We start from the raw sequence: 21,274 nt of genomic DNA, 5'->3' as shown, positions 1-21,274 counted from the left end.
TCTCTCTCCATCTTTCCGACATTGCTTTGTTGTTATGTTTTCTGACGTAATCATATGAAACCTAGACAGTATTTCCAGAGTTTCTGAACTTCGCCGACATATAATATATCGACTCTAGCACTTAAGCGGATTATAATCTTGACTATGTCTTTTAAAGGTCATTAATTGTGTCTTGCTGAAAAATTGTTAGTCGTATGAAATGTTTAGCGAACTTTGGTAAGTTCACAACATGCATCATTTAGTATGTTTTTGACACATTTCTGTATCATTAGCAAGAGGCTTGACAGAAATATATATATGCTTTCGACATTGTCATACTATCCTTTCCAAATTATTCGTGTTTATATGCGCAAAACATATCGAGACCGTATGATGTACTCTTAAGTGAGATTGCTAACGTGTCTTAGATTTACGAGGATAGGATAAGTATAATTTCCCCATGCACTTGAATACGAATGACTATACAACATAGTTATTTTATAATATTAACAAACATCTTGTAGATTTGTTTCTGTCCCGTTTTGTCCCAAATACCTTAACAATTTGCATGGCTTGAAAAAGACCTCAAGCGAGCAATAACAATTTTCGTCGGCAGTTTCAAGGATGCTATGATATCTTTCTAATCATCTTCTGAAAAGAAAATTATTATACATAAAAAAGCTTCAATTTCATTTAAAAGACATTTGCATGCATCTATTATACATTTTACATTCATTTCTTCATTGTAATGTAGTAAAACTATCATTTAAATATCCTCATTTTAAAACGTTCAATAAATGAGGAGTCATCAAATATATACAGTCAAATCATTCGCAATTATGATAATCAGAAAATTAGATGTATTATATCCTTGTCATAACATACTCAAACATGATAGTATGGAACCACATTTTTTGCTTTATGAATCAATTATAATTTCATTCTTTAAAAAAAATATTGTTTATTGTTTGTTAATCGACAACTTTTCGCCTTGGTGAATGACTGACTCAAATTCCTCCTTTTTTTCAAAAATATAATTATTCACCTTTTTACGTGTCAACGTTACATTCATTTTTTAAACACGATATTTCAAGCGGACATATATGAATGATTTAACTGTTTGCAGACAATTCAAGCATTTTTTCTTATACTCATTTGAAACCCTCTTAGTTCCTGTAATTTGAGGTTTAAGTGTATAATGGATAAACTTTTTCTGACAAAATTCACGTTGAATGACATGTTATGAATTCTTTAATAGGCCAGTCAACTTGTTTATTTATTTTTTTATTAAACGAACCGTTTGAAACGAAATGAAAACATGTTTACGTAATTGCAAATGTTCTGAGTGTTATATAAAATAATGGAACGTTTAGAATATAGCTTTTAATAAAATTTGATGTTGAATTATTTACGTTATTTTTTATATTTATGTATTATTATAATTGTGTTCAATAAAAACAGATTTTGTCCTTGACATTACACAGCATCTTAAGGCCCGGTCAGACCGCCAGAGCTTTGTTTGAGCGTTCCTGGAGCGGTGAAAAACAATCATCACCGCTAGCTACCGTTCACGACCGTTCACGACCGTTAAACAGAAGTTAAGGCAACGCCATATACGCTCGGTCACCGCTGATGGTTCCTCCTACCGCTCAGAAAGTTTTGAGCTGCTCAACATATTGCTCAACATATTGCGAGCGGTGAGGAGCGGGCAATTTTCCGCTCCGACAAAGTTCACCACCGTTCTACCAACGCTCAGTCAAAGTTTGGCACCGCTAGACGCAAGTTCGTGGACGTTTGGGTCCGCAAGGCCAACGCATAAATCTTGAATGCTGGACAACCGCTGCTTCGCCAGTATTGCCCGGGCGGTGATTAAACGTTGCACAAACTTTGGTGGAGCGGTTGTAAGCGTTTTTCGAACGGACACGGAATTGCTAGAACGGTGTCGGGCGTTGAAGTAGCGATCCATTGCAGTGATAAACTTTGGTTTGGCGTTGGCTATAAATACGGGGAAAAATGAGCCAGGAGTCCATTTTAAATCGAGCTACCGTTGAGTGCAGACCTCATTTTAATTTGCTCAGTTACAGTTAATGTGTTCTACCATGGTTACTGTGAGACTTGTTGTGATTGCTACTGTGTCCAGCAGCAGAATCAGAACCTCCTCAGATTGCAACAAGCTGTTGACAGAAGGAGAAGAGAGAGGAGAAGGAGAGACAGAGTTGTGTGGGTCAGACAGTAGATACTGAGAAGGTCTGAACATGGCCCAAACAAGACACCAATTACCGACCAAGCCTGGAACCTGGTCTCAAAGTGGCAATCACGGCACCTGGCCTCTGGTAACACCTACAGAAACATGCAATACGCCTGGAGGGTTCCCCAATACACCATCAGTGTGGTAGTTAGAGAAGTGGTAAAGGCCATCATTGAGGAGTACACAAATGAATTGTTGTTTTGTCCAACAACTGAACAAGGATGGAGAGACCTGGCTGACAAATGGTACCAGAGATGGAACTTTCCCTACACAGTTGGTGCCATTGATGGCAAGCACGTGGCCTGTAAAGCTCCTCTTAACTCTGGCTCAGAATTCTACAACTACAAAGGCTTTTACAGCGTGATCCTGTTTGCCATGGTGGATGCTGACTACAAGTTCACCTACATTGACGTCTCAGGCAATGGCTCATCCTCAGACGCTAAGATCTTCAATGAAAGTGATCTCCATCGTGGGCTGGACCAGAACAGGATTCATGCCTTTCCTCAGCCAGACACCCTACCCAATGACAATCAGAATGTGCCTTACTTCATCATCGGAGATGACGCCTTCTCACTGCGGACCTACCTCATGAGGCCGTACAACACCAGAAAGCTCACCCATGGAGAGCGCATCTTCAACTATCGGCTTTCCAGGGCAAGACGGATCGTGGAGAACGCATTCGGCATCATGGCCAACAGGTTCCAGATTCTGCTCACCACCATGCAACATCACCATGAAACTGTCAGAACCATCGTGGAAGCTTGCTGCATCCTCCACAGCCTGATGCGCAACCGCTATCCTGTGCCCCAGAACAGACTTGTGGACCGTGCACAACCAGATGGCAACCTGCAGCCTGGGGCATGGAGAGAAGGACGGAACTTGGAGGACACTATCGTCGTGCAAGGCCCAAACACAGACTCGCGTTATGGGAAGAGGCAGCGTAACCTACTCAAGCATTGGTTCAACTCCCCTGCAGGATCAGTGGACTGACAGGAAAGAATGGTGGCTATCAACTGAACACTGCGCAGAACACTGAGGATACACTTGTGCATTGTCCATATACATGTAATATGTTGATAACTTTGTTGTAAATGTTATTTGTCATTGTTAAAGGAACTCGAACGTTAATGGTGCCCCAGTATTGGACATGCAATGAACAAATTGTACATGTGTTTGTTTGAAATGTTATGAGATTAATAAAGAAACTTGTATTACGATTCATTCTTGATATCATATTACATTAATAAAAGCACTTTATGTTTAATCTATTAAGTCCCAGTAGCGCCTTTCCGATGCTTTGAAAATTTCAGTTTCTGAAGCCATTGTAATAAATAAAATATTTGCTCCAAAAAAGGAGCAAATGCTCTATTGTTTTCAATGATTTCATTACTATGGGGTCTGTAAGTCGTTAAGCCTGTAGTAAGCTGTCTTTTTGGTAATTTTAATCAAAGAGGTAGACTCTAAAAATAGCCTGGGTCTTAATGGGTTCAAACATGTCTTCTTTAATACTTGAAGGTTTTTTTAGGTTAGAAATTTCAATAAATAAAGTAGTCAAGAATAGTTTAATAAAAATGCTGTTTATTAAAGCTCACAACTGTTGAGACCACCCTAACACACAAGTGCGCATAAAAACAATAAACATCAAAACAGCTTGCCAGCTCATCTCTTAAACAAAAATCACATGAAATAACTGAGCAGTCCCTTCAGCACATCACAAGCAGTCTCAATTCTCCTCAACGGTGGCCCTTATCTCTGCCAGTAAATCATCAGTCCCTTGAGCTGTGGCGGGGATTGGTACGGATGGAGCATTCATATCCTGCCTTTGAAGGTCCTGGAGAATCAACCCCTCGCCGACGGCGCTCATGTTGGCATGGTTAAAGGAGTAAAACTTCGGCATGTCTGACAACATGAGTTCTGCGCTGGAGCTCCTTGGGGTGGAGGATGGCTTGCTGCCTCTGGGTGTCTTCAATTGCTGGAAGTGCTGAGGCTGGTGCTCAGGCTGAAGCTGCTGCTGGATGCCGTAATGCTGAGTCTGGGGCTGGTAGCAATGCGGCCACTGCTGGTAGAAGGTGAGTGTGGGTGAAGGTTCTGATGCTGGAGGTGGTTGAGCTGGAGGGAGTGGGTGGGGGATGGGTCGCTGCATCTCGTGGAGGATGGCCGTCATTTTCTCTTCTGTGAGCTGGTACTGGTACATCAGGTAGTTGTTGGAGAGACTGGGACGTGTACGTGATGAAGGGCTGTCTTGCATGGCTGATCTCCTGGGCTTGGACCAGTCTCTCCAGGAGGGCGTTTGTAGCCTTCATACTATCTATAATCTCCAGCATCGCAGGGGCGTCTTTAGGCTCAGCTCTGGTGGCTGCACGGCGTGGTTTGGTGGTGGTAAAGGAGAGAGCTAGTGGAGGTGGGGTGCCCTGGGACCTCGTGAGTGCCGCTTGAGTTTCAATGAGCGAGAGAGAACCCTCGTCTTCTTCCTGTTCCTCGACGTCGTGGGAAGGCTGGTGAGAGATGCTGGTCGACGCCGAGTGCTGGGCTTCTGGAGGCTGGTTTGCTAAAGTTTCCTGTGTGAGGTGTATGTTTCTAAGTGGCTGGCCTTTCCTGGGCTTGACATCCTTGTGCAGGAAGGCGCAGTTCCTCTGGATGAACAGTTTTCTGTCCGTCAAGTTCGCCGCAGCCTTGCAAGACGTTTTGCAGATAAGCTTAGCGTAGAGGTCCCGGACTGACTTCCACCATGTCCTGAGAACGTCAGCTCCCTCCTCCATGTTCAGCTCTCTTGCCTTCCTGGTCCAAAGTTCCGTCTTCTTCTTTGTATCCTTGTAGTCGGTAGCCCCCTTCCTCCACAAAAGTTCGTGCTCACGGACCCACTCGATGAGTTGCTCCTGAGTATCATTGTCGAGCAGGAGGGCCTTGCGGCGAGACTTCTTCTGCGGCTGACGCTGTCCCGTTCAGAGTCTGAAAATATAACAGTTGAATAGAAATAATAAATGTATAAATGAAACATATATTATTTAGATCAATTTGTATTGATTTTTCATTGCATATTATCACATTATCATTACCTTCAGCACCAGCAGTAGCGCAGCCCTCCTCAGGTTGGTCATCGCCGGGTGTTTTTTTCTCATTGTCAGGCTGGTCCTGTGTAAGGGCTTATCTCGGGCTCGTCATCAGAGTCTGCAAAAAATAACAAATGAATAATAAATAAGCAAGGTCTACGTAATTGAAAGATAATTATTATCATTATTATCATTATCACTACATTTCATACATTTTCATTTGTGATTACCTTCATCAGCAGCTGCCCCTGCCTGGGTTGTGGTAGCAGTGGCTGTGTTAGCAGTGGGTATGCTAACAGTGGATTCTGGTGTGGCATTACTGGTCTCTGCAAAATATAACAAATGAATATTACATGAACAATGTCGACGTGATTGAAAGATTATGGTTATTATTATTGGCGATTACCTTCATCAATAGCTGGCCCTGCCTGGGCTGTTGCAGCAGTGGCTGTGTTAACAGTGGTTGTGCTAGCAGTAGATTCTGGTGTGGCATTACTGGTCTCTGCAAAATATAACAAATGAATTATAAATTAAAAATGTTGAAGTAAAATACATAACAGTATTTTTTCACATGTGTTGAATATTTATTGACAAAACTAGTGGGCTACCTATATTAACCTGATTCCATTGGTTCAGCTGCCTACTCAGTAATCTTCTTGGAGGCTGCTGCCTCTCCATCTCCAGCCTTCCACTTATTTTGTCTACGTAGCAAGATGAACTTCAACAATCGACTTCTTTAAAAAACAAATCAGAACGTCTATCAAAGCGATCCGTTCAGTTCCGTAGTCAGAAGTGGTTTGCCGCTATACCAACTTTAAACTCCCGCCGAGCCGACGCGCGCATGCGCAGAACGCCGCACTATCAACGCTCGCGTCACCGCTAAACCAACGCTCGCTACCGCTCGCTACCGTTAAACTAACACTAAACCAACGCTGGCTTCAGCGGTGCATCGCTTTGGCAACGCTCGTGTTTTCGATTGTTTTCCCCATTTTGTGCGCGGTGACGAGCGTTGCCGAAATTCGGCCCCTCTTCATACCGTTCAAGGAACGCCCCAGCAAAGTTTAGGCGGTGTGACCTGGCCTTTAAACATAAGTGTAACTAAGTTTGGGATGTTTATGCGGAAAGTCAGTTTTTTTAATTGCATTTAAGTCTTTAAGGGAACTCACATTTCTACAGCCCATGCGTTACAACAGCAAAAAAGTACGTACCGATTATCATTTTTCTGACATTTTTTTCTTTCTATCGCATAATAAAGAATATTAGAGGCGCTTTAGAAGCTGTCTCTAAGGATTCTTGAATACAAATTCTCGCATTTCCATGAAATCAAGCGCCACCGATTGAAAAGAATAATTTCGATAGAATCCATTCAATATCTCCCATTTTCCCAGCAAGCAATATCCGCTGACTTAATTTGTACACTCATATTAACATTATATGTTCATAGGCTCTGGTTTTCAAAAGCGTGAATTGTTCACTTGAAATTAGCATTGCGCTGTGAAATACGATTTGAACGAAATGAAAATTATCCCACGTGACAGATTCATGAAAGAAAATTTTCGACACTAATTGTACTTACTGGCGGTTTGAGATCGCAATAAGGCTTGATATTCAATGGAAAATCCCGTAGGATTGTGTTCTAAATGAAGTTTCCGTATTAAGAATAAATACTACATTTATAATCACAAACTATAACGGCATTCAAAAGTGCTTTTTCGGTCATAATTGTGATATATATCTACATGTATTTGAACCCATGGGCTATTAATTCATGTAGACAAATCTGTTTTGTTGTTGAAGTCGTTCGCTAAAAGTTTAGATGATTTTAATTATGATTCATACCTTATTGAATGGAATAATGAATGTTTCATTTGATAGATTTAAGATAGACTGGTATCAATCTCGAAACAATGTCAGGGGTCCTTGCGGTCGAGGCAGAAATTAGTTGCGTTCTTATCGCCTATTTAAGGACGATTTTAGTACGGAATATTATTATCAGCTTATAATGTCTCCGTATCATCGGGCTGCGTTTAGTAAATTCCGTTGTAGTGTAGCGCCTCTGCGAATATAAACCGGGCGATACGAGCGGCTGGACGTACTAGACCGGACGTGCCTCTTTTGCGATAATGTTGAGGATGAGAGCCATGTTATTCTTGATTGTTATTTGTATCATGACTTAAGACATATATTATTTGACAAAGTTGTAAGTGTTAATCCTAACTTTCCATCTCTAAAAACGATCAATTAGTTGTTCTCTTCACAACCCAATTAATGATTAGAAGTTGTGATAAAACCTGTTATGATATTTTAATACGTCGTCTTTTATATACTTGTAAATAATGTATTTACGTTGCTTTTAAGTAACAATAATATATTTCAGAGGCTTCTTAGAGGTTGTTGCTAATCAGGGCATCTACTATCTGATCGGGATGGTACTCGATTTTCTAAACAATGTCTTAACTGCGCAATATTGCTCGTATTTGAACTCAATATTTTAAATCAATTATTTTAACGATGTTTTAAAACAGGATTAGCAACAGCCTCTTAGGTTTATAATGTAATTTAGAACTGATTTGTACAGAATTGGAACTCTGGTAATTTAATACATGCATACATATGGGTTAACATTATTAGAAATGCAAAAGTCTCTGATACTTCTACTTTAGAAAGGTTTCATACAATTGTCTATTGTATATATATATAATTTAATGTTTGTATTGTTGTATTGTATGTAATTTAAACTATAATAAGGAATAATACATTCATATTATCATATTATTTGTTCAATTATAAATTATCACCTGTACGAGAATGCACAGTGCAAATTATAGGCCAATGGTTGTTCAGTAATTGACGCAAAGGTGTGCCTAGCTTCTTTAATCAACAGTATATTGTTTGGAAATTATTGACATGAAGGAGGGTGTATATTAGTCACACTGTCCATCTATGCCTGGGTTCTGGTGTGTGCATGTGTGAGTATTCTGTCTGAAATTAATATAATCTCTGTAATTTTTGCATTCCTAGAAGGATTTTAATGTCAGTTCATATTTAATCTTCCCTGACTACCAGAACATGTGTCCCCGAAAACTTCCATGCTCTAAGTTCAAGGGTCTGATTTGTAACATAAACATGCCTGGAAGAATTTTAATATTACTTAATATCTTTCCCAACCTGACCATGTGTCACTCATTAACCCAATGCTCCTTGGTGAAAAGTTGCAGCTCAAGGTCAAAGGACATGAGTATACAGTTCTCCTTTAAAATATTATTCTTATGCCCCCCTTCGAAGAAGAGGGCGTATATTGTTTCGCACATGTCCGTCCGTATGTCTGTCCACCAGATGGTTTCTGGATGAAAACTACTTCAATCAGAGAGCGGACACCATGCTTAATGCTTGAAATGCACTAAGTGACCTCGTGACATAGTTTTTAACCTGGCATGACCCATATTTGAACTTGACCTACATGCAGATATTGTCTAGATACAACTTCTGGCCAAATTTGGTGAAGATCGGATGCAAACTACTTCAATTAGAGAGCGGACACCATGCTAAATGCTTGAAATGGTTTAAGTGACCCTGTGACCTAGTTTTTAACCCGGCATGACTCATATTAAAACTTGACCTAAATATTGTCTAGATACAACGTCTGACCAAATTTGGTGAAGATCGGATGAAAACTACTTCAATTAGAGAGCGGACACCATGCTAAATGCTTGAAATGCACAAAGTGACCATGTGACCTAGTTTTTGACCCGGCATGACCCATATTCGGACTTGACCTAGATTTTGTCTAGATACAAATTCTGACCAGGTTTGGTGAAGATCGGATAAAAACTATTTGAATTAGAGAGCGAAAACTGCTGTGGACGCCGACCGCCCGCCCGCCCACCCGCCCACCCGCCCGCCCGCCCACCCGCCCGCTCGCCAGCCCGCCCGCTCGCCGCCCGCCCGCGGATTTTCACCAACTTTGGTCAGAAGTTGTGTCTAGATGATATGTAGGTCAAGTTCAAATATGGGTCATGATAAAGTTATCAAGTTGTCCAAAGCCTTAAAACGGGCGTATATTGTGACAGTTTGGCACTCTTGTTATTTTTGTATTAATGATACTTTTTTAAAAAAGCCCTTTGACTTTTGTTTGGTAAAAACAATACTTAATAACACTGTAACTTTATTTATTTTTGTTTCTTTGTTATTAAAAGTGTAAAAGAAAACATGATATAAAGCAATCGGTGTTTTGGCTAAGCAAATACAATATCAATTTAAAAATGTACTTAAAATACTATATCAATGTAACCTTGAAATAAAAAATACTATATCCATTTAACCAAGAAATACAAAAAAAAACTATATCAAATTAACAATGGAATGAAAAATACTGCATAAATTTAACAATGAAACCAATCTACCATAACAATTTAATCGTCAAATCAAAATATTATATCGATTTTACCATCAAATAAATATAATATAAATTTAACCATGAAATGCAAATACAATATCAATTTAACCATGAAATGACAATACTATATCAATTTAACAATGAAACCAAAATACTATAACAATTAAACATTGAAAGAAAATATTATATCAATTTTGCCATTAAATGAAAACACAAATGAATATAAATTTTACCATGAAAGGCAAATAATATATCTATTAAACAATAAAATAAACATGCTTTGTCATTTTTACCATAAAATGAAAATCCTATATCAATTTAACAATAAAATAAAAAGTCTTTATCAATTTTACCATGAAATGAAAATCATATATCAATTTTACCATGATATGAAAATCCTATATCAATTTTACCATGAAATGAAAATCCTAAATCAATTTAACCATGAATTGAAAATACTATATATTAAAGTGATGAAAAGAAAATACAATATCGATTTAACCGGGGAACAGCCCAAATACAAATGACATGGAGCGGCTTGTGTAGATATAGAATGGCAATTAGACTATGGTCATTTCAAGTATTTATTATTTTAAGCACATAAATTCGGTGCTACAAGAAAGCTTGAATCTCTATTTAACCAGTCGATTGCGGAAACACGGCCGTTAATCACGGGCGCCACCTCTTTTCTGAGATGCATTAATAAATGAGCCAATTCAACTTCCGAGGTGGCGCTAAGGCCCGGATGTTTTGAAATTTCATGGATAAATGTACAGGGTGAATAGGTGTTGTTTTTTTCAGCACATATCGGATTATTTTTATAATTGGTCAATGCAGTGAGATTCGGCTAAGATTAATTCAACCAAAGATGTACAGAAGCATACATTCTGAACCCATTTATAAACGTGAGAACCTTTAAAAGCTGTTGGTGAATTTTACAAATGCATTTCGATGAGCTGTACCTTTGTGGCGATCAAATTTTCACCCAATTAAATCGTAAACGACATCAAAAGATTGAGTTCAACATATTTAAGATGCTGCATGCACAACAATATTGGCTTTTTGCCGACGTAATAGAAAGTTTTGCATTTTTCCAAAATAGAAGGATCCAATGTTAAGGAGATGGTGCTAATGATAGGAGATGGCGCCAATGCAGGATGTATCAATTAACAAGCGTGCAATGACATAATCACATGACGTACATATGAAAGATAATGTTATTTGCTATATTTACTTTATATTTACTTTTTCAACGTACTTACGAAGGCCTACATCTTTACAGAATATAAACACATTCTATAATAATAAGATGTAGTTTTGTAAATATATAAGTAATCAACTCAATTAAGAAGAAGTCACCAACATGAATAAACATATTGTTCTATATACAAACATTGTGTAATGCTCAATTAAACCAATAACTAAAATGTCTTAATTATCCATATTATCAAAATAGTACATCGACATCAACTTTTGTATACAGTGCGATAACTCACGAAATAAATATAGGATAATTAATTCTTCTTGAAACGATGATTTGTGTCCTTTAATCCAAATTCTTAATTTACTAAAACGCCATAGTCAACGGATCTTAAAACGAGACTATACGATTTTTATATGCGTTTGATTGTTATATATTGATAAAAAATATGTGAATATGTTACAATAACACAAAATAGGCAAGAAAAAATATACATTGAACACGATTTTCATATAATGCAGCAATAAGCACCCCGAGCCGATTGTGACGAACATATTTTGAACATATTTTCCTACAAATAACCGAAGCATTCGTCTTTTTATTAGGATCGGAGTTAGTGTTCGAATGTCGTATGAATAGATATCGTTGCAGAAATTTGAAATGAAACGTTTAACTAAATTTAAATTCACATCGTACATGCATGATATACATGCTGGCGAATTCGACTGTTCAGACATTTTCGATTTCAGAAATAAATATATGGCTTATTTTGCATTTTTCGACACAGGGCCTTCTTAATTTTTATTTTAAAGTAAATTGAAATATATGAATAATAAGTTGTATTTACACATTTTATATAAATTCATAAATATTTGACAAAATCGTATAGTCAATAAAGAGATGGCGCCCGTAATCAACAGTCATGGAAAAGAGGGACCTAATTCTACAATCATGATTTTCCTGCCGAAGATTCCGGAAACGTAGATTTTATAAATGTGACGAATGGTTTAGAAGTGAAAAAGAACACGTCAAAAAGAACAGAAACAATGTTAACATTGTTAATTTCAGGCTTTTATTTGCATTGTCAAGTGTACCAGCCATGTGAGGTGGGATACGGTAAGTTTACTGAACAGTATAAAACAGCTTTGCTTTATCCGATGTCACGTGCTCAATTATGGGAATCGAGTCGCAGCCTTGGTAAACCATCTGTTGAAACAGAAACGGTATCATGGTAGAAAATTTAAATGTGTAGTACATACCCAACACCCTGAAAATGCATCGACTTTTCATAAAATAGTTTAATGTAGCTGTTTCAATTCCCTTTTATTATTGGCCCGAACTTGTCAACACTATTCAAAATTTTATAGATATGGTTTTAATCAGTGTTCTTCATAATATCGTTGTTAATCCCTAATGCGTTGCATTGGTTGTTTCTTGGCGGTGACACAAGATGTATTCATTTTTTTAGATGTTTGTCAGTTTTCGTGCTATTTCTACTGCTGTATGGTGTTTGGCATTTCGTCAGTGACCAATACCACGTGTTATATAAAAATAATATGAAATTTAACTTTGAATATATTTGACAATCTTCATGATTACCAGTTACTAAACAATCTATATAAGCATTAAAAATAAATGCCAACGTTTTAACCTAAAAGGTTTTTGGCTTTACACACCCAAACTGTAATGTTCTATTGCAGCTTTGTTCATTCACAAACCTTAAAGCCCTCGGGTTCCGGCAGACATTCCAGAAAGATTCCTGACCGATGAGTGCCGGAACTGAATTCATCTCCGGATGTTTCGATTACTGGTGTGTATGCGGGTACAGCCGTACAGTTGGTCATGACCTTGCAAGAAAGAATATGACCTTGAAATAACGGACATGACATGACCTTGAAAGAAACATGGATATTACCTTGAAAGAAACATATTCATAATCTGGAAAGAAAATGGTCTTAACCTTGAAAGAAACATGGACAAGTTATGTACTTAACTCCGGTGACAACTGGTATGGATTTTTAAGGAGATGTATAGTTAAAATCAATGCAAGTGGCATCATATTGCTTCTTTAAAATGTATCAATAAATAATATTCCGTCATTTGTTAATAACAAAAAAAATATTCCAAACTTTGCACATTCGAAGTTGTTACCTTCTAAAAGTACACTTAACTGATATTGAACAAATAATGATTAATTTAAAAACAATTATCAGTCTTCTGATTTTTTTAAATAATAAAAATAGATTTCAGTTTTTTGTGGTCTGAAACGTTTTAATCTGTGTGTATTTATCACACGAACACTTTATATTAGAATCCAGATATTGCCGTTATAACTTTAATAATGTCAAACAAAAAATACACCCTTTTGCATTTATCGAAAATAGACTGAAATGTAACGTTCTTCTTTTCGCGTGTATGTCTAGCTGTTTCACTATATCGATTCATTTTTTATTCAATATAAGACCTACAATGTATACATGTATATGATCATGAAGCAAAGTAATATCACGTAGCAGCAATAATATTCAAACATGTTATACAAGATATGCTAACATATACTTTTTTGACCTTGTTGTTTCCTTTTGATTAAAACAAGTGAATATGTGTTTTTTCGTTTGGTTGTTCGTGATAGGTGTTTAAAAAAACCAGAATAATTATGAATAAAAATTAGTTGCATAAAGTGGGTAGAAAGCAAAACTGGACTTGCTTATTAAAGTTTAATGTGTTTCCATTTATGGTAAAATATATGAAGTTTATCATTGTTGAGGGCTATTTCTTTTTCAATTAGAATCTTAAATTTTAAATTATTGATAACACAGTTCATTGTAGGTTTTTGTTTTCTGTATTTCAGGCTTTGTGTTTTTGCTTACCACAAAATTGTTGCAAAACTAACATATAATTATATGAACTCACATACGAGTATACATATGATGAACAGCTGCTTGATCTATATTGATATTGGTCAAGTTAAACGGCTTTTTTTGGAGTTATAAAATTATAATATTAATTCACGAGAATCGATCTCTGTGTTGACCAAACAGTAAACACCTCGATCAGAATTACCTGAAGGGTTTGCGCCTTGCACAGATTCGTTATTTACACAATTTATCCCCCAAAAATGAGTAGTGAAACAAATGTTGCGTAGTTTTCCCTTCCTTAAGCCCACCGTAATGGTGTATGGTTCATGCACAATTTCATTATATGCATTTGTGTCGATGTTCTTAAAAAACCGCATTAGTCATTTTTTGTGCAAACGTGTTTTCCTTTTATATTGTAATCACGGTTTTCTGATATATCCAATCAGAAGGTACAGATATGGTCATGAGAGAAAATCATGGACAATCATTGGTATAAAAAATTGTTTCTGTTGAAACTGCGAATAGTTTTGTCAACCGCCAGGTAGGGCATATTGAGACAGGAATCTAATGCTCACATTTTGTATTATTGACTGAAGATTACAAAAGTCATCGATGGTATGTCAATAGACAAGTTTTTTCATGACATATACGAAATTATAATCAATTAATAAAACGCACATATATTTATTAAGGGTAAAACATTTGGACCAAGCACTCCTTCAATTTTCGTCTACCGCTTGCATGTTTAATTGGCTAGCAAGTATGCAAAATGAAACATATAACCGAACTAATATGGGAAGTTCTTTAAAAAATAAATATTTTATTAATTAGTCGCTGAAAAATTGACCAAAATCGACTTCATAAACGAATACTATCATCGTCTTGTACCTATATATGTTCTTCTATATAAAACATGAAAATCTCACCTGATGCCCCTTTTGCCATTCCTTTGGGTTTTTAATTGCCAGATCACAGTGGTTGAGTACGAATGCCTCGGGGGACGAATGATTGCCGGAAGATGAGCAAACAGACGCGAGGGCATTGTGGGAAATAATAGTATCAGCAATGTCGAACACAATGCTGTATTTCGCGCAGTGAGGCGTGTCTGTATTTAAGAAAACATGTTCAATAGTAAGACACGTAATCAATTTCTGTATAAATGAAAACAAAATATATACTATTTTCAATGACCCGAAGTTACACACAAACATTATGCTCGAAATGAAGTTTCGTTGCTTCATACATGTATTTGACAGGGGCTGATGGTATACTTGCAAATCATAAAATGAACAAGAGTGATTATCATTACGGTTTAAATAAACATTGTTTAATTATAGGCGAATTGTCGAATACAGTTACGAGTTGCTTAAACAAATGCCAACAGCAGTTACACATCGAGGAACAAATATTGTATGTAAATTGACATGGTATGTATAAGTAACCAACATATAGCGTGTAGAATATTTACAGTACGTTTGCAATTAAATTAAATGTATTGATGTATAGCTACGATCGTTGTGAATCTATAAGGCTCGTTCCTGCAGATAAGACGTTATTTTCGTAAGCAATGGTTGTTTAATAAATTAAAAGAATACAAAAAAATGGTTAAAAACGACATTAACACAAACCTGACGTCAAAATAAATATTCCTTTAAGAAACAAACACAATGATTGAATATGCAATCAACATCATCCACAACCGCATTGGAATCAACCTCAAAGAGTGGTTGCAAGGTCAATACTCTCACCTGTGTACAGGTGCAACTCTGTTGTCGTCGCGATCGTTGTTGTCGTAGGCATTGGTGTTGTCGTTGGCACTGGTGTGGTGGTTGCTTCTAATGTGGTGGTTGCCACTGGTCTTGTGGTCGGCGCTTGTGTTGTGATTTGCGTTGTGTGTATTTGGGGTGCTGGTGCTAGAATCAGTGGTAACGCGATAAAATGCGTTGGTTATACAAGCCCTCTGAAACCTAAGCTCAATTTATCAACTTTTTAAAATGCTTCTGTGATATTGATATCATCCGTACAATTATAAGCCGTTAATGACAATGTGCCCAAGATGCCTTAATTATCCAAGCATTTACATAATTCAAAACTTGCTATAATGTCATATATGAAAAAAACCATGAAATTATAATTTCGTCAAATCAATTTGCAGTTATGCACATATTATCAAATATATACAGCTAAGAAAAATGTTGAGAATGATTTCCAGGACGGATATTATTTTAATTACAAAACAAAACACAAACATTGTTGATTTTGTTTAACTAAATTGCATTCCTTAGAAAAGATAGTCCCCAAAGAACACGTGTGTATTTGTGTTGGCTCTTTGCATGCAGCTATCCAAGTTTATTTGATTTTATTGAAACATTGAAAGAAATTAAGATTAGATAGCATCTTCTTGATGTGCTGATAAAACACAAAATAAAACGCGACCGAAATTCAAATATCAATTCAAATGCAGTTTATAAATTTAATGTCACCATTTTTGAACATTATCGTAATAAAGAATGGACACAGGCTCAACAGGCACTTGCACTTTTTTCAGCATCGGTTCAGTGGGTGAATCTGGAGCTTATTTATTTTCTAAGTACGCAATATAAAAAGTGCAACATTCTGTTCATGACACGTAGTGAGTAATAGTTTTCATTATCATCTTCAGTCGAAAATATATTCATAACTTTGTTTGAACAAATTATGTCAATTATAATGTAAAAAAATAATCTCCGAATGTATGCGACACTTATCCGTTAAAACGATTAAAACAACAAAACAATGTGGTAATTTTGAAGCTCTTAAATGAGAAAAATTGTAACCGTTCAAACAAATACAAGTGTAAAAGGTGGATGTTGGTTTAGAGTTTCACACTGGCCGTTGTGCTGGTAATTAATCTGCTGGTAATTAATCTGATCCCAATCATGGTCATGATATATAAGATAGAATACAGATAGTGTACACAAAGCTAATGTACCTGTTTGTTACATCAAAAACACAGTTTACGTCCCAAAACGCCATGTACATGATATAATATGTCCCCAAACGCATAATACAATATAAGACGTAATAGATGACATACTTACTAATTCTTTGTTCACAGTAATGCCCCGTATATTCGGGTTTGCATTTGCAATTCTTCAAAAGGAAATGATTCGGTGCAGTTTGACAGGTACCCCCGTGTTGACACTGACCATCTTCCCAACATGCGTTGTCTTTGAAGCAAAATAGAAAATATCAAACACGTATAATGGATGACATGTCCATACATTCGATGCATGTTCCGTGTCTTATTGTTTGTTTGATGTGCTTTTCGTTTTCTCATGAAATAATCATCATTAACAGAACCAAACAGTTTAGCCAGCATTTTGAGGTTTGGTAGTATTAAATTTACGTTTTCTCAATTCAAAGAAAAGACTGATGTAAATAATAGTTTCTTTCCGGGTCATTCTTTTTGCGGTTATCGTTAATTTCGGAAATTCCATCGAGGTCAAAGACATTAATGTACTTGAGTGGATAAAACAAGCGAAAAAACAATTGCCAGGGTGCAGAATCAACGGAGTTTTCAGGGGTTTACACACGGGCTGGAGGGAATGTAATCATACCGTTAAGAACTTTATTTTTGCAAATATCTCCAGTTATTGAAATACATATGCAAAAATCTGTAGTGCATATAAGACAGTTTTTCTTGCAGTTTGTGCCGGTATCTCAAGGTATAAGAATAAATCATTGAATACGTCTGAAATCGGCGACACAATTTCACGTTGCATGAACCATAGCCGTGTACAATGAATGCAATAAAAATGAAACTTTTAACAAGAAAACATGCTTATTAAATAAAGTAATTCTGGTGTTTTTCCCATTGCCATAAGCAGCATAAAAGTCTGTCTTTTATGCACAAGTTGAAATTCTTAAGAAAACTTGTTTTAAGAAGTTATTTGAAATAAAAAAAACACTTACCGTCGTATTAAAATCCATTAAAGTAAAAAGGTGGAGCCCCAAAAAGTCACTTGATCCTGCACCCTGATTGCATTCGATCACCGCAATAGAACGGCAAAAGAATTTCGGAGTAAACCGGTTATAGGGCATAGCAGACCTCACATAACACGAATAAATCATTTAAATTCTCTAATATTCATTATTTATCAGATTTAAAAATCGGAAAATTTCTGAGGTACGATGGATTAGAAAGAATACATATGTAACATATCTTTAATAGTTAACACGAACTCTAGACCCAAAATAATAAAATTCACATTCGAGATTTAAGTACTAAATCTCAGTTCTGTCAGATAAAATAACATGAATAAATATGAAACATGATTAATAGGGATATATTTGCAAGAAATAGTATACAAAAAAATCGGACAAGAGCGTGAACAGGTGTAAATGTTTAGACCTAAAATTAAAACCATCTTACTAAGCAATGTGTAACGCATTTGGAGATGTTACAGGCATTGCTATTAAAATAGAATGATAGTTATGAAAAAATGTTTTTAAGATCAAACCTAGGATATACGGTTCCATTTCCGACATGGAAAAATAAACTATTTGGTGATTGGTGATGAAATAATGTATCGCCCATCTGTGTATAAAGTAGGAGAGTTGTTAGTAACTAGCACGATCATAGCAAACTATAGTACTTTTAAAGTAGTAAACATTTTACAGAAATAAGGGTTTTATGTTAAAGTAAACAATAAATTGCTAACAAATCGGTCTTCTCATTATGTTGTCCATAAAAAACTAACTAAGTCAAAACGGACAACATGATGATGCATATTTGTGTTTTAGTCAAAATAAGTTGCGTACAATATAAAATATTGCTGTACGTTTAACATACAATCATCTGAACATATGCTTCAATGGACTATTCATAGTTCAGAACCAAGTCGTCTTTTCTCGCATAAACGATTTTCTTATCGTTTGTTAAAGTGATATTAGACCCATCAAATAGTATATGCTATGTTTCTTGGTGTCTATCGCAGCCGTCGTTTAATTTTAGTGTTTTCTCTTCATATACACTTATATTTTGTTAATGCAGCATCAAAGAGAAAAATAATGCATTTTGAATTTCAACCGTACTTTCGTTTCACAACTGATCATGCATGTACGATGTGAATCTAAATTAAGTTTTAGTGCAGATTCGTTCATAAGACACACAGACACAATTTTGGTTAACGGATTTTTTTTGCTGCAACGATATTTATTCGTACGACACACGGACACTAACTCCGATCCTAATAAAAAAGACATTTCCGCTCGGCTTAGAGGACTGAAATAGTCATGTAAAATATCGAATAATATATATATATATATATATATATATATATATATATATATATATATATATATATATATATATATATATATATATATATATATATATATATATATACATATATATATATATATATATATATATATATATATATATATATATATATAACTGATAGCAAGATGAGTTGCAGATATTTGGTCAGTTACCATATTATCACTAACTCTTAATTCTTTTCAGCTCAATTCAACAGTGACAAATGCCCATAATATCACTTTAACCGTACTTACTTGGATAAATGAACCCGAAGGAACTACCACAAGAGCCAATCACAAGTACTGCAAGAAAGCATACTTGAGTACACAACAATGTCAAACGTATGCAACTGCGAAAGATTGCTGCAATACTAGTATAGCTTTTACTATAAATAAAACAAAATGACCCGACTTCTGTGTCTATCGTATGCGTATTTATCAACAACAATATAGTAAAATTCATTTCGATTTTAATGTAAGCTTATACAAAATTAACAAATAATATAGTACAAGATAATCTACAACGTAAAATAATATGCAAATGTTGTAAAATGGTCACTGGTCATACGTTTCGATTTAATCCTGTGTATTTAAATAACGATAATTGTACACGTCCCTAACAAATAAAATATTATAATACTACATAAAATCTAAAAAGTAAACTCAAAAGTTTCATCTTACCAAATATAATCATGTTCATCATGTTTGTCCTTGTTTTCTTGTTGCGATTCCAAAACCGTTTGAGCAACTGATAAGCGATTCTTATCATTATTTCATAACGTGACCACCAAAGACAAATTTTACTGTCGACCTCATAAACAAATATTTATTAAGATAACACAAATTATGCTCACTTTATGGACATACTAACACTTATTGTACTTTTTGCACTCATTGTAAAATGTTAATATAAACGAATACTGTAACTGCCATAGATTAATAGGTAGATTAAATTTCAGACTGTTGCATTTAATACCTTAAATCGTTTTGAATACCTTAAATGTCATCACACGATCAGAAATTCCGTTATCTATGACATACATTCATAGCATAGCCAATCGATGATTATACTTGGGGAGTCGATTTTCTGGTTTTAAAACTTGGAAATAAAAACTTAGAAATATTATAAGGACACATCCTTATAATAATCACCAATAGTTTGTTTTCGGGACAGTTACAATTTAATTATACAGGAAAATGCATTTACACAAACAATAACATAAAACGAGGGTCATTGTGGCCCTTAAGCGTTCACCTCTGTATTTACAACGAGTTGGAAATGTAAGAAAACATTAAACTTAACATTGAAATGATATCATTCTGCAATTGTCAAGGTTTACAAAGTGCTGAAGACTTGATCTGGTGATTTCGTTATTTACCCTATTAGACATAGATTTGAAAATGGCCTTTATATAGTCAAGATTTGGCTATTTACATCGTTTTTAAACACAAATGTTGATCATAGACACTAATTATGGTTTTTATACGATTTGACATGATACCAAACTCGACTTTTAATATAATGTTTTCTATATATTGTTAATATAAATATTCTAATCAACTTTAATAAATAATGAGAGCTTCGAAGATTTAATCTGGTGACCGGACACACTCGACCAAGATTCAAACTTGACTTAGATGTTGTGATGATGAATATCTGAACAAGTTTCATATTTAGCCAGCATATTATTAATGTGTCTAACAACGTGAATATTTGATAGACATTATTGGTGTTTATATGAATATTCATTTTCTTGCTTTGTTCTTGTTTTGTTTTTATTTGGGTATATGTTTATGTTTATTATTTATATTATTATTATATTTATCACGGTATGAACTACTAAACTTACAGTTTATCTATTGTAACATAATATTATTATTTATTAATATGTGAATGTTGAATATTCAATTTAGCTACTATTTCTTATCCTTGATGTGTATTATATTGAAAGTATAGTGGAATTATCTCAGATGAGGAATGTTTATTACTTGGTTGAGTTATAGTGAAATATTTATTCATATTGAATATCACACACACACACACACACACACACACACACACACACACACACACACACACACACACACACACACACACACACACTGTTGTTTCTAAGATTTACCTTTTTTACAAACGTTACCCAGATTCACCAAATGCCTGGAAATATTAGGATAAACATTTTTACCAAGTTTCATCAAGACTGTACGTAAACATGTAGCCTCTATAGTGGTAACTAG

The 21,274-nt window shown here is 35.5% G+C and overlaps 1 protein-coding gene across 1 annotated transcript; it reads right to left on the bottom strand.

Annotated features, from left to right (window-relative positions):
* Nucleotides 1-11,929: 11,929 nt before the first annotated feature.
* On the bottom strand, nt 11,930-19,831 carry LOC127848477 (uncharacterized). The gene is made up of 7 exons (XM_052380960.1): nt 19,718-19,831; nt 19,292-19,339; nt 16,813-16,941; nt 15,481-15,645; nt 14,659-14,837; nt 12,593-12,721; nt 11,930-12,080 (listed from the first exon to the last, which is right to left on the bottom strand). The coding sequence occupies exons 1-7, from the start codon at nt 19,803-19,805 to the stop codon at nt 11,997-11,999; spliced, it is 822 nt and encodes a 273-aa protein (XP_052236920.1). The 5' UTR covers nt 19,806-19,831; the 3' UTR covers nt 11,930-11,996.
* Between the last annotated feature and the right edge of the window lie 1,443 nt (nt 19,832-21,274).

This window comes from Dreissena polymorpha, chromosome 10, assembly GCF_020536995.1.
Source record: "Dreissena polymorpha isolate Duluth1 chromosome 10, UMN_Dpol_1.0, whole genome shotgun sequence".
Classification (NCBI taxonomy): Eukaryota; Metazoa; Mollusca; class Bivalvia; order Myida; family Dreissenidae; genus Dreissena; species Dreissena polymorpha.
The sequence above is the reverse complement of the archived record's forward strand: the minus strand, read 5'-3'. Positions and strand labels throughout refer to the sequence as shown.